The sequence below is a fragment of the Sorex fumeus genome, unplaced genomic scaffold (assembly GCF_029834395.1).
Source record: "Sorex fumeus unplaced genomic scaffold, SorFum_2.1 ptg000151l, whole genome shotgun sequence".
Classification (NCBI taxonomy): domain Eukaryota; kingdom Metazoa; phylum Chordata; class Mammalia; order Eulipotyphla; family Soricidae; genus Sorex; species Sorex fumeus.
Genome location: NW_026606208.1, coordinates 23,801 through 43,514, shown reverse-complemented (window position 1 = coordinate 43,514; position 19,714 = coordinate 23,801). Strand labels below are relative to the sequence as shown.

The window sequence follows — 19,714 nt, the reverse complement described above, 5'->3', positions numbered from 1 at the left end:
ACCCCTCCACCCCCTATTTTCTTCTGTGGTCTGCGGGCTTTGCACATGCCTGGCAGTGCTCCTGTGGTCAGCAGAAGTCTCCCCTGAGATCCGTGTTCTTGCATCCTGGTGGCCCCTCAGAGGTTCCGATCACCCCCTCCCCATGCCTGCACCTTCTGCTCAGGTCTCAGGGTAGGTGCAAGCTGGAATTGTCACGGGGAGCCTTTTTCTTGGGCTCTCTGGAACAATCTAGAACCCAGATCCAGTGGGCTGGGAGCTGGGCTGAGCTGCATTGAGGAGGATGGCCCCCCTTTGAAGACAGATGGGGGGCTGTCTGAGCCCAGCTTTCCCAGCAAGAACGTAGCTCAGACTCTATTGTGGGACCCTCAGCATCCCCTGAGTCCCACCTGCAGGGTGGCAGCCTCTCCTCTATTCATGCTAAATGCGACCCCCTTGACCTGGAAATGGTTCCTTCTGAGTTCCCTGGTGGGCCAGAGCTGCTCAGGGTGGGTTTGAAGAGTTTAAAGCCCTATTTGCAAGCTGGACTCCCCCCCACACCTGACACCCTTGGTAAGTTTTGGGGCTGGCACACCAGCAGACTTGTGCAAGGGATGCCTGGCATTGCCCAGAGGCTGGGTGACACCCCCTTGAGCCGTGTGACCCTGGACGCCTTACTTCCCCCCCACCCCTCACTGTGAGATCAGGAGTATTCATAGGCCATTAGTCCAACAGAGACCAGATGAACTAGCATGCCTGGTGATTAATGGGGCGCTGAATGCCCCAAGCGTCTGATTACATACTTGCTCAAAAATGCTCTCCACTCTGCTTGCCCCTGGCAGCTGTCTGGGGCTCAGTAGCAACCTCTCCACCTTTCCAAGTGCCTCCCACCTGGAGACACATTTGCATACAGCCCTCTCCTCCACCTCAGAGAGCAGGATGCTCAACCATAGGTAGCTTTGGGGCCTGGGATGCAAAGACAGGAGGAGGGAAATAAAGAAACGTGGCTGGAGGGATAGAACAGCAGGTAGGGTGTTTGCCTTGCACGTACCTTGCAGGACCTGGGTTCAATCCCCAGCATCCCACATGGTCCCCCAAGCACTGCCAGGAGTAATTCCTGAGTGCAGAGCCAGGAGTAACCCCTGAGCATCACTGGGTATGACCCAAAATGCAAAAGAAAAATGGGGTGCGTGTCCTGCAAGTGTCCCCTGGCAGCCCTGCTCTCTGCCTGGCCAGCGGGTGGGTCTGGAATCCTTTAAGATGGTAGCAGCTCTGGGGCAGGGGTGCTTTAAGGTCTGTGAGTGGGAGCCAGGCCTGCAACTCAAAACCCCGTAAGGCACAGGTCGCCCCCTGCACCCCAAGGCCAGCAGCGGGAGGCTGAGGAATGGGTGACATTCTTCCCACAGGAGCCTCTCCTGGGTTGCAGCTCCTTGGCGAGTGGGAGCCATCCTGGAGCAAAGCACAACAGCGGGGCTTTTATCTTCCAGATCCACAGGGCAGGAGAGATGACGGATTCCAGAGGGCCACCGCAGCGGGGGCTGTGCTTTCTCTCCACGCTGCTTTCGCAGAAGGTCCCCGAGAAGTCGGACACGGTGCTTCGCTGCATGATCTCTGGTAACATCCCTAGTTCCCCCCTGAAACGGCCCCATGGACCGGCGTCAACCCCCTAGAGGCACCGTTGGAGCCCTACCTCGGGAAACTCCCCAGGAAGCACCTCCACTAGGCTGAGGGATCCCTGGGTATCCTGAACGATTCCCTCACAGCCCTGCCCCAAACCATTTGTTCCAGTCACTTCCTGGACACGTTCCTGTGGTCTGTTCTCTACTTCCCACTGAGGTTCTATGACTCCCACATTGGCTCTCTTTTCCTAATCCATTTTTTAATTTTTTTGGAGGGGGCTGCAACTGTGATTGCTCAGGGATTACTCGGGGCTCTGCACTCAAAAATCACTCCTGGCAGGAGTTCAGTTCAGTTCATAGGAGATTTTGGGGATCAAATCCGGGTCAGTTGCATGCAAGGCAAGCACCCTTCCTAGGCAAGTATTATCATTTTGGCCCTCGAATCCACTTTTAAACTACCTGTAGTGCATGGGGATGGAGTTGGCCTCTTCTGTTCATTGAACTCTCCCCTCTACACCAAAATCTAAGGTTTGTCTTCCTTAGGTTGCCAGTCAATGTCAGTGGTGAAGAGGTTAAAGCCAAGGCACAGAGTGCCATGGTGGAAACGCAGGGCACTGGAATTCCCCCTGGGGTGGAGAACCATCACCCAGAGCTGACCCAGAACTGCCCCCACTCTCTGAATGGTTTATTATTAAAAGCAGAGCGCTGGCCTTGGGCAGCACAGTGGGATTGGGTCGCTGTGGTTTTTTTCTGCCTGAGGCTGGGTCTACCCCAGAACTCTGTGAAGACCTAGTGTCCTCCTGCCCAGCCTGTTGCACCATCCAGAGGAAGGCCAGACTCTCAAACAGCCTCCTCTTCCTCCTCCTCTTCCTTCTGCTCCTCCTCCTCCAGATTCTCAAACAGCCCTTCCCTCCTCGTCCTCCTCTTCCTCCTCCTCCTCCTCCTCCTCCTCCGTCCTCGTACCCCAAATGCTGCAGGAAAGGGCCTATAGATCTCTCTGAACCCACCACGCAGCCACCCATCCCCTGTCTGTCCCCGGCGACACAGGTGGAGAGACACATGTCCACTACTGACCCTTCCAAGAAGGGTCCCCTTGCCCCACCTCCGGAAGCCCCACTGCTTGGACCCTCAACGCGCTCTAGGGCCCGACCCCCTTAGTAGCCAACTGCAGAGGCCTCACAGCGGGCAGGCTCACACTGTAGGGTAGGATGCTGGGGACCAAGCAAGGGCAAGGAAGCATGAAGGCCCAGCGCTCACCAGCTATCCCAGACACCGAGTCCACGGCGCAGTTCTCATTCGAGGCTCGGTGTTGGGGCTGAACGGCATGAACAGTGAAGCTAGGAAGGGAAACAGTCTACCGGGCTCAGCTGCAGCGAGACCTGAGCCCGGGTCCCGCACTTGCGTGTTGCGGAGATGTGCGGCTGGTTCAGGTGTGAGCATGCGCACACGGGTTCCGGGCAGGTGGGGGGACTCTCTGCCAGTGCGGGGAGGGGAGACCCCCGTGGGGGCTCATGGCAGAGTGGATGGAGTTGGGCTTTCGGGGAAACGCGTTCTCGGCGTTAGTCATGTAGGGGATGAGTCACAGGCCTGTAAGCCTGGCTGCTGTGTCCCCAGACCGGTCACAGGGACGGTGCTGAAGGCGCAGCCGAGGGCGTCAGCTGTCAGATCTAACAGCTGGCAGAACACTGGGGGAGAGTTGGAGATTGAGGCAGAGGGCACTATGCTTCTGCAGGCCCCGTCGGGGTACAGACCCCCCACCCCCCACCTCTCTTAGCTTTAGGGCCATAGGAAGGGGCTGCCTTGCGAGGGCGCTGCAGTTGCTGGTCAGGCACCTGGTCATGGGGCAGCTGGACCACCGCAGCGATGGATTCAGTGGGCGGAGGCCCAGTGAGGGCTTCCGTCCTGCAAAAATGCACCTTCAGGGCCTTTTCAGGGACTTAAGGAACCGTCTGGTCCTGTCACAAAGGGGGAAATCGAGGAGCCACTGGCATTGTGTGTGTGGGTGCGGGGTGGTGGTGGTGGTGGTGGGGTGTCCAGATGAACCTCTGGCATCAAAGGGGTTAAGGATCACCTGGAAGAGAGGAGATCAGGCTCTGTGGTGCTTCCTGCAGACGTGGGGACAAAGGATACTGCAACATCACTTTGTTCTTCCCCCTTCCAACTACACACAATTCTGGGCTCTTGTGAAAGCCCCTGTCCCCATACAGATATGAAACAAACCTTTCAAAGAATAAACAGAGAACCACCAAGTCTTAAGGCTCCACAAAAAATGTTTGAGGATATAGATATTTACAGGCAATTTAGTAAGGGGCAGGTAGGATAGAAGCATCAAGTGAGGTCAAACATTGATGAATAACATTTAGGGCAAGAAATCATAATTTGTGGGGTTATCTCTCTGCCAGACAAGGACCAGCCAGGCACCCCATTTTTAAAAATCTCTAAGTTTTCATGGAATTTCACCAAATGTGGGAGCTTAGTCAATAAAGCTCATTTAATGAAGAAAGCAGACTCTCCTTAGCTATTTCTCGGATGGAACTTTGCCCCCATGAGCCATTGAAAGAAATTAGCCAGATTTTTTTTTTTAAATGACATCTGAGTTTCAGACAAATGGTTCTTGGGGGCTCCTTGGACAAGAGATGGAGTTTCTAACCTGAGTGCTCAGTCCCAGGAAGGAGCATGGGGGTCCCAGGTAGATACCAGGCCCCAGTTGGATTCTTAGCAGTGAGTAGACGTTTCTCTCCTTCCCTAGCTAAAACATCACACTCATCCCTCTGGCCCTTACCTATTCTCGCACATAGTTTTATGGTTTGGTTTCCTAATGACGGCTCACGTAATAAGAATATTCTCATTTGTTTATCATCAGGTCAGCCCAAACCAGAGGTAACCTGGTATAAGAATGGTCAAACCATAGAAGAGTGCGGTATTATTTCCAGTTATGAGTTCTTCCAGAATCAGTATATTCATATGTTACATCTCTACTGGTAAGTAAGTGGTCGTGTCTCTGTGATCGCATACTAAGACCCCTGTGTTCTGCCTTGTGCGACCTTGGGTTTTCTCTTTAAGTCTTTAGGTGCTGTTTGGCAGACATTGCCCAGAGCACCCGGCAATGACTGCTGACCTGACACTGCCCACCCCCACCCGGCCCATGTGCTGCCACATATGGAATTCCAGCTCTACCTTAAACTTTCCTCAAGGTGATCCACCCACTTTAATCTTGTTCTCTCTGGAAAGTCAAGTAGTACAGAAGGATTGGACCAACCCAGTGTTGTCATCCAACCTTGTAAAGGATGGAAGTAAAAAGTGGCTGACTGTGTGTCCACAGCAAAGGGTGATAGAGTTAAAGACTGAGGGGCTGGAGCCATAGCACTGCGGGTAGGGCGTTTGCCTTGCACACGACCGAACCCTGTTCAATTCCCAGCATCCCATATGGTCCCCTGAGCACCACCAGGAGTAATTTCTGATTGCAAAGCCAGGAGGTAATCCTTGTGCATTGTCAGGTGTGACCCAAAAAGCAAAAACAAAACAAAAAGACAAAACTGAACTTCCGCCTTTTAGGAAAGGAACAGTGTAGAATAATGACCTCTTTTTCTCTTTGCCCTGAAGAACTGTTTGTTCAAATGCAATCCGGAAATGCCATCTAGAAAGTAAGGAAAGGGGAGTGAGCTTTGACTGGAACTTAGGGTGCAGTCCTCATGCTAGATCCCTAGCACGGCCTGGATTGTTCCTACGTTCCTTACTTGGTTCTGAGGGGCCCGAGCTCTGCAGAGCCTGGTATGAAGATGTCGTGGAGGCCGGACCTTGCACCAGTGACCTTGGACCTGAGAGTTCCCAGCCTGAGTGTTTCTGTTCTGGCTTAGTCTGGACAGGAATTTACCTCTTGGAGAAGCAGTTTCTTCAGTTGCGAAATAAAGGCATCACTGGGAGCATGAAATGATTTTATGCTCATGAAAGGTTTGTTGTGCCGTGGTTTGTTCAAGAAGCACTAGATTTCTTCTCTCTCCATCTGCTCTTCATCACATAAGAAACCATTTTGCCCTGCCTGAAAGGCTGACCCTATGAGCCTCCAGCATCTCTAGTCTGATGGTGCAGGCAGCGTTCATCCATGTGTGACTTCATCCCGTTAAGGAGCACTTCTGCTGGAGACATGTGCTTTGATTCTAGGTCTGACCATTCCTCTCTGCCCATCACCAACTCCCTACCCCAGCCCCCCATTCCTCATCCACGCTCCCTCTTTCCTGCATCCTTCACCCCAGTTTGGCCAAGGCTTGACCCTCCCTCCTCTGCACCCCTGTCAGCTTAGAGCACTCTTTCTGGTTCACCAGCAGTGCTAGGTACCCCTGGATTTGCCCTGGATCAAAATTACTCTTCTCTTTCACTCAGGTCTCTTTTAAGGTGTTGAGTTATTGTTTAGCATTTAACTGTGGACCTCCCAGGGCAGACCCCATGAAGACACTGCCGAGAGGGGCAGCTGCATTTTCCTGCCCCATAGCAAAGTCTGGTACTGATGACCACGCAAGTTCTGACTTTACACCACGTTGCAGAGCTGGAGCTGCCATTAGCATATTCAGGGGACTTCAAAACCCCACTAAAGCAGATTAGAGATATGGTACATTGGGTGGGGTGCTTGATTTGCATGCATCTGACTGACCTGGGTTTGGTTTCTCGTCCCCTCACTGACCCCAGAACTTAGCCACAAGTCAGCCCTGAGCACTGCTAGGTGCGGCCCCAGCTCCCCTTCCTTAAATCAAACCCCACCAAGGGGTGTTCTGCCTCGTTGGCATATTCAGTCTGAACACCAGGTGATTCCAGTGTGTGGGCTGAGGCGACAGGTGTTTCCTTCATGTCCCAGAAGATGCATCCACTCTTTCGTCGTAATGTTGAATGTGACCAATGTAGAGAGAGAGAGAGAGTAAAGTGGAGATCTGCCACACAGGCAGGGGGAAGTCTGGGAGGGGGGGTATACTGGGGTTCGTGGTGGTGGAAAAATGTGCACTGGTGAAGGGACGAATGTTTGATTATTGTATGACCAAGCGAGACTTAAACTGAAAGGCTTTATGACTGTTCTCATGGTGATTCAATAAATAAAAAAAATTAAAATAAATAAATCAATAGCTCCAAAAAAAAAAAAAAGGAAAAAGAAGATGCACCCACAAAGTGATCTGGCTCGTCCTGCTGCATTAAACTCTATTTGAGGGAGAGTTGGTGATTACACTATTAGCCTCAAATTTTCTTGCTAGAATTAACACATTAGCAGATAAGTTCAGAGTCCTTAAAGAAAAGGATTTGTCTTGAGTTTAGTCCTTGGCTCATTGGCTCTGAGTCTTAGAGCCCGCGGGCTCTTTGTGATTCCCCGGGATGTTTCTGGGTTAGCAGATGTGTCTGTCTGCTGCTCCCCTCTGAGGCCAGGAACCAGCTTCCACACACCTCAGCCTCCTCCCAGCCCCTTCTAGATCTTTCCCACACTCCCTCCTAATCCCTAAAACCCGGAACTTTGGACAAACGGACACACACCCTCAGAAGGACTTTCTTTGGCCCTGAAGACCTGTTTTCTCTCACAGGTCAGGTGTGCTGGGCACGCCCGGTCCAGGAAAGGCCACGGGAGAGAAGTGTCAGTGAATGTAGGAAGCTTGACACCATCGAGTGGAAAAAAAAAAAAAAACGGTTTCCAAAATATATGGAGTGGTGGGGAGGGGAGGAAAATGCAAAGCAACATTTTCTAAAGCTGGTTGCCTCATATATAAAATAGGATGCGTGTGCATATGTGTGAAATACGTGCTTATAAATGGAGGGACAGTGGACTCTGGGGAACACAAGAAACCCAGCTTTGCCATCATTAAGGAGAGACAGCAGAGCCACAGTTCATCGGCACATCGTGGTACACAGGCAGATTAGAGGGGCAGGTTGGGGTGCTGGCAGCTCCCAGAGGACCGGCAGCCCCTGGCTTTGGTGGGACTGGAGGTGGCCCAGTGGGTGTCCTGTAGAGACAGTGGCTTGGAGACATCCCCTGCAATAAGTCCATCTGCTCCTGCATGGGCCAGTTAAATGGTGCACCCCAAATTCACATCCGCCTACACACCCAGAAAGTGACTCATAGGGAAACAGGGTCACTACAGTCATCACTCATTGAAGAAGATGAGCTCGTGATGGACGAGCGTGAACCCCAGTTTCCTGACGGGTATGTGGAGAAACCAGAGTCACACAGCAAGGGATGCTGCTGCAGAGGTCACAGGCAGAGAGTGGGGGTGAAGGGGTGATAAACCAGGAAGACCCTGAATCGCCAGCTGCCTGTTGAGGGTCAAGGGAACCCTGGAGGCCTGGACCTTGGACTTGTGGTCACCGTGTCATGAAGGAAGACGGTTCAGTTGCTGCAGGCCTCTCTGCTTGACACGGTTCCCACAGGGTCATTCTGGGAAGAGAACGCATTCAGATAAAAGCAAAGGGAAGACAGCCTTTGGGGCCACCCGCCCTCTCGGCTAGCAGTGTTGCTCCTGGCCACCTGCGAGCAGCTCCAGGTCAAGGAGGGGAAGGACATTTCCCCACCTCTGCCCGGGCTGCTTGCTCTAGACTCAGGAGGAAGACCCGAGAGAGCATCTGGTGTTAGGGCACTGGCCCTGCCCATGGCCGGCCCCAGGTGAGATGGCAGCATCACACACAGTTCCCTGAGTGCAGGGCCAGGAATAGCCTCTGAGCATCACTGGGTCTGTTCTTGTCCTCCCCCCCCGCAAAAAAAAACCCTTGAAGGAAAAATCCACATGAGGGTCCTGAGATCACGTGTACGTGCCGAACAGACACTGGCACAGCTGGGCGCTGCAGTGAGGGAGGGGTAGGGGCTGAGGATAAGGAAACTGCTTCCCGGGAGACAAGTCCAGGGTGCCACCCCAACACAAAAAGCTGTCTCTTCTCAAACGCCAAACAAGACAGCGCCTCCCACCAGAACCCGCTTCTCAAGATTTCTGGGGGCTACTGGCGTTCCGCTATTGGCTTTCCTGGCCCTCTCAGGCTCAGTGGGGACAGATCAGACTGGATGGTTCACGCCGGGAGCTGGTGCTGGAGTCTCCTGGGGGCTCCGGGCCCCCGGAAGGCTAGGGCTGGTCGCCTCCTGCCGGGGACTGGAGTCCCAAGGCCATCCTGGCCCTCCTACCAGATAAAGCAAGGTCCAGGCTGGGGCAGATTTAAGAGGCAGGAGAGGGGGTCAACACCATCTATTGGGGGGATGTGGTCTTCTTCCTCCCTGGTACACCCAACTCCTCTTTCAAGTCACCTGTCTCAGATTCGTCCTGCTCAAGAGCTCCTGCTCTGCCGTTTGCCTGTGGAATCATTGTGTTTTGGTCTTCACCCCTTCAGTGAGCCCACAGTGTTGGGGGGCCTTGGTGTGATCCCCACCTCAGAGCACAGGGCGGGCCGGGGTAGGAAGACAACGAGTTCCTGCCTTCTGCTACTCACCCTGGGGGAGATGGTGACTGTCACCTGCTTTTCTTCTGGACGTTCAGTCCTGACACCATCTCCCCAGCACTCGTATTGGACCGCACAGGGCTGAGAGCCCCATCCCCCTGCCCTGCGCCCCACCTCAGATGCAGGTGCGAAGATTGGGTCCCAGGTAACCCACACCGCTTCCTGCCGGCTGCAGACTCGGTATCAGTCTCCCCACACCTCAGACATGTGTTGTTTGTGAGAACAACTCAGGAGGAGGCCTGGCTTCGAATCTCGGATGCTCTACCGTCCTCAGTTCTGAGTCAGCCCCGGGGAAGGAAGTGATGTACACATGTGGGGGGGGGGGTGGCTGTGGGTGCCCACCCCACCTCCACTAACCCAGTAGCTCTGTGAGCCCCACCTTTTAGGTTTATTTTGTTTGGGGGACATACACACCAGCCTTCTGGGCTTACTCCTGGCTCAGGGCTCACTCTTGGTAATGCCCAGGGGACCATATGTGGTGCCAAGGAATTGAACCCCGGTCAACCGCTCACAAAGCCAGAGCCTCCCCTGCTGCACTGTCTAGCCTCCTCTGAAATACTCTTTCCTTTTATAATAACCGTTGGGTTTGGAGCCAGAACCACAGGATCAGAATAGCTTTGAAAGTGTTGGAACCCATGAGGGCTTGGATGGTTCATGGGTGCGATGGGGCCCAGACGCCCAGATGAAGCAGTTTGGATTGTGCAGTGGATGTCTGGAAACCCTGTCTCGGTGCCTCTGGGTGCTGTGCAGCTGTAACTGTGGCTGACACTCTGACACTGGTTGCCTTCCCTGGGCCTGCAATAGGCACAACTGCTTACCAGCATTTGTATCCATTTGTATGTGAACTGCAGAAGTGGGCCCCTGTGAGGGCTTTAACACACATGCTATGATCACATGACCAACCAGAGACACTCCAACCTGGAGAGAAGCCAGGATGCTGTTGCTCCTGCCAAACCTGGAGAGAAGCCAGGATGTTGTTGCTCCATTTCCAAAGCACTTCCAGGTGTGTGTCGTGCCGGAGGTGGCACTGTCACAGCCAAGTTGCTGCACAAAGCCCCCTTCCACCCCAGAGTGAGGAGCGGTATTGCTCAGGCTGGTCCTGAGCCTCTCTGTGCCTCAGTTTCCTCATCCGCAGACCTGCAGTGCCTGCCTTATGGGAGCACATGCCAGGAACTCAGAACCTGCGACTACTAATGGCTCTTTAGCATCCTGGGAACAGTGTAAAATGCAAATGGCACTTTTTATTATGGAGAGGAAAGACGGAGCTCTCCTGGGACTGCAGTTTCCTCTCTATAACTGAATCACCTGAGGTACAGTTGCAGACTTACAAACTTTCACGTTTACGTTTCAGTCATACAATGATCGAGTACCCATTCCTCCACCAGTGCCCATTCTCCACCACCAATGTTTCCAGTATCCCTCCCGCCACCCCAACCCCTTCCCACCCCCTGCCTCTGTGGCAGGCGCGTTCCCTCTTACTCTCTCCTTTTGGGTGTTGTGGTTTGCAATGCAGGTGCTAAGAGGCCATCATGTTTGATCCATAGTCTACTTTCAGCACCCATCTCCCATCCCAAGCGTGCCCTTCAATCATCATTGACTTAGAGGTCCCTTCTTTATCCCAGCTGCCTTTTCCCCCAGCATGTGAGGCCAGTTTCCAAGCCATGGTGCGAACCTCCTGGCCCTTATCTTTACCATCCTTAGGTGTTAGTCTCCTATTATGTTACTTTATATTCCACAATGGAGTGCAGTCATTCTTTGTCTAGTCCTCTCTTTCTGACTCATTTTGTTTAGCATAATATTCTCCATTATCCATCCATCCACTTCTATGCAAATTTCATGATTACATCTTTTCTAACAGCTGCATAGTATTCCACTGTGTAGATGTAACCAAAGTTTCTTTAACCAGTTGTCTGTTCTTGGGTACTCGGATTTTTTTTCCCCCAGATTTTGGCTATTATAAAACAGTGCTGCAATGAACACACAAGTGCAGGTGTCCTTTCTGCTGTATTTTTTTTTTGCATCTCTGGAATATATTCCCAGAAGTGGTATTGCTAGGTCATATGGGAGCTCAATTTCTAGTTTTTGGAGGAATGTCCAATATTGTTTTCCAAAAAGGCTGGACCAGTCAGCAGTCCCACCAATGATGAAAGAGAGTCCCTTTCTCCCTGAATCCGCGCCAGCACTGGTTGTTCTTGTTCTTTTCGACGTGTGCCAGTTTCTGTGGTGTGAGATGATATCTCATTGTTGTTTTGATTTGCATCTCCCTGATGATTCACGATGTAGCCGCTTCCTTTTGAGAGATGAAATATCCTAGGCAGGTCTAACTAGGAAAGCCCTGGGTCAGTCTGGGAGGCCTGGACAGGCCATGACCAGCTCCCTGCACCCCATGCAGGCCAAAAGGGCCTTCTGTGACCTGTGTATTTCTGTAGCTTTAGGTGCTGTCATGTCTCAAGGCCAGGTCGAATCTCGGGGCCCTGGGTGGTGGCTCCTGTGTTTCTCGGTGTGGTTGCAAGCCAACGTAGGACTGCTCTGAATGAATGTGGCAGGTGTGTCGTGGCTGTTTTTGGGTCTGTGCCTGAATGAGTCCCCCACCCCACCTGGGCTGTGTGAGCAGCACCTAATTAGTGCCAGGGTGACAGGTCCATGCGGCATCTCGGGGCCTCGTCACTTTCCCGTTTTGACTCTGTGGCTTCAGAAGCCACACCCTGCTTGGCCACACTGCTTGGCCTGGACACTCAGGCTTGGCTCAGCTGCTGCCCACTCTTGGGGCAAGTCAACGGGAGGGTGGGGGACCCCCATCCCCTAATCCTGCAGCAGGCAGTCAGAGAAAGGCACTGAGACACGTGCTCTGCATCTCTGGAGAGCTCGCCCCAGACCCCGTGGACACAGAGAGCCCCCAGGAACTTTGGGCGATTCCAGGGCCAACTGGGGCTGCCCCGCCCAGTAGCCGTGGACTCGTAATCAGGCATTTTATGGGCATGAAAGGACTGGGTTTGGGTGGGGAGTTCGCAGGTGTGGCTTTGGTAATGGCCATGCCAGGTGGGCTGGCTCGAGGGTCCTGCTGGCTCTGTTCATGTCATGGTTGACCCTCAATGGGGTCAGCCTCGGGCTCCCCATCCATGAAGGAAGTTTGAGAAGTTCCTCAGTAGAACCTGAGAGTGGACAGGGAACTGAGAACTTGGCTCAGTGGCAGACTCTTGCGGCCATAAGGATGAGAACTCGGCCCAGCGGCAGACTCTTGGGCCTTGCTCTTCCTTCTGTGGGGATGTTCTCTCCCTGGGAGCCCCAGGGCCTTTACTCAGTCTCCTGATGGCCACCATCTGCTCAGACCCGCCATTCCCACTGTCCCCATGCCAAGACCCTGGCAGGGCTCCCCTTTCCCTTTCTTCTGTTTCTCACCCGCTTGGTGTGTCTGCTCGTACAGCAATCCCGAGTCCTCTGTGCTGGCCATGAGTCGGTCTGGCAAACAGTGAACCTCAGTGTTAAAGTGCCGTGTGCTGGGCATTGCCACGTGGCCACAGACCCATCACCTCCAGCGGGACACCCACTATCCCTCCACCCACCTAATTCCAATGCCTGGACCCGCAGCAGTCTTTTCTAGAATTTTCAAAACAGGCCATCACATCTTCTCCTGTGTGTGACTTCCTTCCCGCGGCAGAACTTCCTGGGATCCAAGTTTCCTGACTGGAGCCTCCTTGGATCCGTTGTCTGTTCCCTGTTATTAGGAAACAATCTGATTCTTGGGATGTTTCTGATCAGGATGTCTACTTCTTTGATTTGAGCTTTTTTTTTTTTTCTAGGGGGTGCTCAGGAACCACTAATTCCTGGTTGTGCGACTAAGAATCACTCCTGGTGGTGTGAGGGAAACCATCTGGGGTGCCAGGGATGGGACTGGGCTTGGCCACGTGCACGGCAGTGCTTTTCTTCCTGCACTAGCTCTTCTGGGCGGCTCCCCACTTCCCTGCCCGCTCTGCTCCCTGCCTGATATGTTTCCTGCCTCGTGGTAGGGCCAGCTTCGTGCCCATCCCCAGGCCTGCAGGAGAACTGAGGGAAAATGGCACCAGGCACGTGGTCTATCTGTTGTAGGCTTCACAGAGTCTGGCTCAAGGTCAGGGGAAGAGCTGGGGGTGGGGGAATGAGGGATCAGGACTTACCGCCCACAACATAGCAGCCAAACCCTTGTCTCCATGGTGACTGCTCCCTCTGCTGCCCCTAGCAGACCCCTTAGCCTTGCTCCTCCCTGCTCATAGGTTGTTGGCCTGCCTACTGCTGCCCGTGGGGTTTTCATTTACTCAGCTCTTGTCCCCGGCATCTCCAAATCAGCCGCTTGCTTATGGGCTGGAGCGATAGCACAGCGGGTAGGGCGTCTGCCTTGCACGCAGCCAACATGGCCGACCCGAGTTCGATTCCTCCGCCCCTCTCGGAGATCCCGGCAAGCTACCGAGAGTATTCGATATGCCAGACACAGTAACAACAAAGTCTCCAATGGAGACGTTACTGGGCCCGCTCGAGCAAATCGATGATCAACGGGAGGGCCTTTACTTTACTATTACTTACAGCTCTTGAACCATTCAGTAAAGCATATGTGCATTTCCTCCAGGTCATCTGTCTTTGTGTACTTGTTTATTGTACTTTCTTTTTGGTTTGGGGGCCATACCCAGCAGTGCTGAGGGTTTACTTCTGGTTTACTTAAGGCACCACTCCTGGTGGTGCTTGGGGGGTCCATACTGGTGCAGGGGATTAAGCCTGGATCAACTGCATGCAAGTTGAGCGCCCTCCCCCGAACTGTCTCTTGGCCCTGAACGATTTTATTTTATTTTATTTTTGCTTTTTGGGTCACACCCGGTGATGCTCAGGGATTACTCCTGGCTCTGCACTCATGAATCATTCCTGGCAGTGCTCGGGGAGCCATATGGGATGCTGGGAATCGAACCCGGGTCGGCCACATGGAAGGCAAATGCCCTACCCGCTGTACTATAGCTCCAGCACCCCCCTCCCCCCCGAATGATTTTAAATGGGGCTTCTCATAAATCAGTGCTTGCCCGGGGTGGGGAGGGGTGGGCCTGTGGTGTTGGGGAGGGGATACAGGCCTCACATCTCTGTCAGCTTCATTTTCAGGCCCACCCGAGACCCCAAGAGTTTGGAGAGGGAGTCCCGCAGCCCCAGAGATGTAGGAGGCAACCCAGTCAGTCGCTCCAGGCAGCCTGAATGCTTGGTCTTCCCCCCTCCCTCCACTTCCTGTCTCTGTCACCCCCATTCCCAGGCTGTGATTGGGGCAGGCCGGGGGTCTCCCTTCCCTGGGCTATAGCTGATCTTCGGCAACCCCTCACTTGCCTGCTCTGTGGTGGGGTGCAGTCTCTCCCAGGCAGTGTGCGCCCCCCTCAGGCCTACCCACACAGGAGAGGAAGCAGAGTGAAGCAGAAGGATGATGGGTGTGTTGGTGGGCACCAGCACCACCCCTCACTATCCACTTGTGCCAGCTCGAAGTTTTTAATTAAATCCCTCCCCCCTTTTTTGGGTTTTGGGGCCACATCTGGTGATAATCAGGTTTTATTCCTGACTCTGTGCTCAGGGATCACTCCTGGAGAGCTTGGGGAACCGTTTGGGATGCCAGGGATGGAACCTGGGTGAGCTGGGTGCATGGCAAATGCCCTACCTGGTGTGCTATTGCTCCAGACCCTAATTAAAACCATCTTGAAGTGTTTTACCTTTTGTGGTGGGGTTGGGGGTGGGGAGTCAGGCCTGGCAGGCTTGGGAGCTACTCCTAACTCTGTGGGTGGGACCATATGGTGTGGGGGGTTTGACTTTTTTTTCTTTTTGGGTCACACCTGGGGATGCTCAGGGGGTTACTCCTGGCTCTGCATTCAGGAATTACTCCTGGCGATGCTCAGGGGACCATATGGGATGCTGGGTGTCAAACCCAGGTTGACCACATGCAAGGCAAACGTCCTCCCTGCTGTACTATCACTCCAGCCCCGTTGTGGGGGTTTGAACCCGGTTCAGCGCCTTAGCCCTGTGCTATCTCTCCAGCCGTGTGTTCAATTTCTTCAAAGAGCAAAGCCCACCCATAGAGTGGCCTGCGGACATTGTGGCAGGCTCTTAGCACAGGGAACTTGGGTCCAATGGAGCAGCAGCCCAATATTGCCCGGGAGGATTTGGATTTGAGTCAAGGGGCTCTCAGGCATCATGAAATTGAGGGGAGGGGCCAGAGCTAGAAGGAACCCCAGGCCCCAGCCTGTGGGGGGGAATCATTCTGCCTGTGGCACCAGAACTCCAGGATTCGGGGGGGCAGGAGCACATGGCAGCTCCCGCCCACCCCGACCCAGCCAGCTGCACTCTGCACTTTCCACACAATTGGGAGGTCGCCCACGACACTGGGATTCTCTAAACTCCGTCCAGCTGGCCAAGTCCAAGTAAGAAATTTTATCCTCATAAAACACAGACTCTGCATTTGACTGGGATCCCGGGTGACCAGGGGGCATGGTCCCCAGGATGATGCCAACCCTGGCTGTCCATCACCCCTGGGACCTGAGAGCCCCGCGGTTCACCCCAATCTGATCGGTGAGGGTCAGGGGAACCCATCTCTCACCCAGCGCCAGGGCCAGGGGTCAGGGGCTGCTATTCATGTCCCTAATTAGGTTAGGTACAAAGAGGATTCAGACCTTAGAATTGTGTCTCTCCAGGTTCCTGGTGCCTAGTTGGTGACACCTGTCACCTGTTGTACCCTGTGGCTGGCAGACCCAGAAAGATCTGACCTCTGAGGCCCCACAGGGACTGTTAGAGACGGAGGCAGGAAGTGTTGGTGGAGAGCAGGTCCAGTCTCGGGTCTTGCGGATGAGGGACATGGGAGTGTGGGAAGTATAGATAAGCACCACACAGGCAGTTTCCGGGGACCAGCACTACCCAGGCAGCATCTGGGGACCAATATCTTGCTGGCACAGTGGGTACTGCAAGTAGAAAGGAGAGTGAGCACCCGAGTGGGTACTGCAAGTAGAAAGGAGAGTGAGCACCCGAGTGGGTACTGCAAGTGGAAAGAGCACCATGCCAGGGGGAGTGTCTGTGCTGACACCACATGATCCCCAGCTGGAATGTGGGCACCTCAGTGACATATGTGAATCCCCCAAGGGGGTGCAAGCCTCCAGTGAAAGGAGCAAGGACCTCAGTGAGCACCACAGCCAGGAGTGCATGCATAGCTTGAGGGTGTCAGTGAGTGTGTGTCTAAGTGTGTGAGAGTGTGTGTGTGTGTCCGGGAGTGTGTGCATCTGAGTATGTAAGTGCCCACGAATGTGTGTCTAAGTGTGTGGGTGTGTGTCAGTAAGTATGTGTATCTGAGTGTGTGAGACTGTGTCAGTGTGTGCGTGTCTGAGTGTGTATATCAGTGTGTGTCTGAGTGAGTGTGTGTGAGTTGTGTGTGAGTCGGTGTCTGAGTGGGGGTGGGCCCAAGTGTGAAAGAATGTGAGTCAGTGAGTGTGTCTCTGAGATGTGTGTCTGTGTATGTGTGAGTGTGTATCTGAGAGAGTGTGTGTATGAGTATATATGTCTGGTTGTGTGTCGGCATGTGTGAGAGTCTGTGTCTGAATGGGAGTCAGTGAGTGTGTTTTTGAGAATGTGTGTGTGTGTGTGTGAGAGAGAGAGAGAGAGAGTCTATGAGTGTGTGTATCTGAGTATTTGTTGTATGTATGAGAGAGTATCTGTGTATGTGTCTGAGTGTGTGTGTGTCTGTGTGAGTGTGTCTGAGTGTGACAGGAATTGGTAAGTAGCTTCTGAAATCCTCAGGCTGTCCCTCCTTGTGGCATCAATGCCCTGAGCCCTTTAGCATCATGGGGTGGCAGCCCAGGGGGCAGGTGGTTGTCTGTCCCCGACCAGCTAGTGGCTGTGTCCCCACTTGGCATGTGTTTCAGCCTCGTCAATCCTCTCCGCACTGCACTTGGGTGAAGCGGAGAAGCAGGATCCCCCCGTGACCCCGAGTTTCTGTGCCTGCCAACCCTCATCCCCTCCTCCCGGCCCGCCCTGCCCCCCCGCGACTCTGTATCACCTTGTGTCTTAACTGTCCCTTTACTCACCACCCGGGCCCAGGCCGGGACATCGCCCGGCGTGCCTTCCCCGCTGGGCCAAGCTTTAATCCTCGGCCTCAGGCTCAGGTTCCCTGGCTGGCTTCCTGCCTGGACATGCAGGCCACTGTGACCTCTCCCCTCCTGGCCACCGGGAGCCTGTCCTGCCTCAACTGTGGCTTTCTGGAATCCGATGACTCCCAAGTTTGCAAAAGTCACATACTGCTGCTCCCCGTTTTCTCGGAACACCAGCTCTCTCGCACAACAGGCAGCTCCCCAGGAAAGAACCAGGGATAGAGCCCAGTTACAACCAGAGGTTAGGGTCCCAGTTACAACTAGGGGTTAGGGCCCCAGTTACAACTAGAGGTTAGGGCCCCAGTTACAACCAGGGGTTAGGGCCCCAAATAAAACCAGGGGTTAGGGCCCCAAATAGAACCAGGGGGTAGGGCCCCAGTAACAACCAGGGGTTAGGGCCTCAAATAAAACCAGGGGTTAAGGTCCCAGTTACAGCCAAGGGCTAGAGCCCCAAATAAAACCCGGCATTAGGGCCCCAGTTACAGTTAGGGGTTAGGACCCAAATACAACCAGAGGTTAGAGCCCCAGTTATAACCAAGGGCTAGAGCCCTAATACAATCAGGGGTTAGAGCCTCAATACAACCAACGTTTAAACTCCTGAATACAACAACAGGTTAAAGCCCCAGTACAACTGGGGGTGTGTGTGTTAGAGTCTCAATTACAACCAAGAGTTTGAGCCCAAATTACAACCAAGAGTTAGAGCTTCAAATAAAACCAAGGCTTAGAGCTCCCAATATAAGCAGGAGTTAGAGCGCCTCTTTCTTTTTGGGGGTCGGTCTGGGCCATAATGGGAGGTGTTGTGGGGCCCCTCGTGGCACTGCTAGAGCTCAAACGAGAGTGAGCCTCATGTGAGCTGCGTGCCCGAGCCCTGGACTGTGTCTCCACTGAGAGCACCGGTTTCCCGTCTCCCTTCTCAAGCCCCTTGCAGCATTCTGTGCACAATAGTCCTAGGACCACCTAGACACTGGGACAGTGGGGTTGCTAATGCTCCATGGGGTTGTGTCCCGCCTGAAGGGCACTGCGAACAGAGGATGATGTTCTCGCCTCCCTATGCGGCTGCTCAGCTCTGTGTCACAGTGAATTGTTGCAACCTCTTTGGGGTGGGATGGAAAGTCTTCCAGATCTGGGATCTGCCCCTTTTGAGGGCGATTGTATCTCCCGATTAGCTGATCTCCCTCATCTGATCATCACACCAGTCTCTGCTCATCACACCCCTTTTTACTTTCAAGGGGGTCTGCACGTGGTTCAACCTTAAATCAGATGCATTGTCTACGTAAGATACTCAGCTCAATCAAAACAAAACCAAAAGCAAGGCCATTCTGGCAACAGGGAAAGGGTTCATTCGATCCCTGGCACGCCACCCCCCCGCCTTGCCCCCAGCTCTGCAGCACCCCACACCAACACTTGTGGGCCGAGATCTTAGGGACCCTGGGTCTCTTGAGCAATGCTGGGGTGCCCCCCCCCCCATCCCCTTCTCCACAAAGACAAAAAAATTCTGGTATTTCTTGTGTTAGAATTCTCTCTGTAACAGAGAGCTTTATGAAACATAGTCTGTCCTAGAGGGCCTGAAAATAGCCCATTCCTTATTCCTTTGTTATTCCGAATGATTCAGTTCATGAAATTATTGATCGCTACAGTTAGGCAAGTAATGACATAGAGATGCTTATCCAAGAACATATTATAACCTTCATTCTGCTGTCAGGGAGAAAAAATATCTGAGTGAACAAACTATCCTTCCTGGTTCCTTCCTTTTTTTTTCCTTTTTGGGTCACACCTGGTGAGGCACAGAGGTTACTCCTGGCTTTGCACTCTGCACACAGGAATTAGTCCTAGCAGTGCTCGGGGGACCATGTGGGATGCTGGGAATTGAACCCAGGTTGGCTGCGTGCAAGGCAACACCCTAACTGCTGTGTTATCTCTCCAGCCCCGGTTCCTTCCTTTTCTAGTCCATCTGGGATCTTAACTATGCACAAGTTCTCAGCTTGGTGGTTTCCCAGCAAGAGACACCATTTTTGGGGGGGGGGGGTGTGTGGGGAGGATGCATACATGGTGCAATTTTTCAGGGGCAATCCCTGGCTCTGTGTTCAGGGATCACTCCTGGTGGTGCTCAGGGGACCATGCTGGAGATGAAACTGGGTGGGCACATGCAACCCCTGTATTAGCTCTCTGGCCCTCCCTCCCTCCCCCTTCCTCCTCCTTCCCTCCGTCTTTCCCTCTTCCCTTCTCCCTCCTTCTCTCCTCCCTCCCTCCCTTCTCCCTCTTCTCCTTCCCTCCTTCCATTTTCCCTCCCTCCCTCCTCCCTCCCTTTCTTTTCTTTCTTTCCTTCCTTTTCTCCCTTCCCTTCCCTTCCCTTCCCTTCCCTTCCCTTCCCTTCCCTTCCCTTCCCTTCCCTTCCCTTCCCTTCCCTTCCCTTCCCCTCCCCCTTCCCCTTCCCTTTCCCTTCCCCATTTTTCCTTTCTAGTCCTGAAGTAAAACAGCTCCTATCCTGCATATTCCAGGCCCCACACTTGCTCCCTGTACCACAAGGCCCTTGGATCTGCC

The 19,714-nt window shown here is 53.5% G+C and overlaps 1 protein-coding gene across 1 annotated transcript in view; it reads left to right on the top strand.

Moving 5' to 3' along the window:
* The window catches only part of LOC130016284 (alpha-protein kinase 2-like), a gene marked incomplete at its 3' end in the record, with an annotated part of 42,167 nt that overhangs the window by 13,946 nt on the left and 8,507 nt on the right, over nt 1–19,714 (top strand). Inside the window, exons 2-3 of the mRNA XM_056106955.1 lie at nt 1,464–1,590; nt 4,459–4,576. Coding sequence (XP_055962930.1) covers nt 1,482–1,590; nt 4,459–4,576 — 227 coding nt within the window. The remainder of the gene's footprint in view (nt 1–1,463; nt 1,591–4,458; nt 4,577–19,714) is intronic.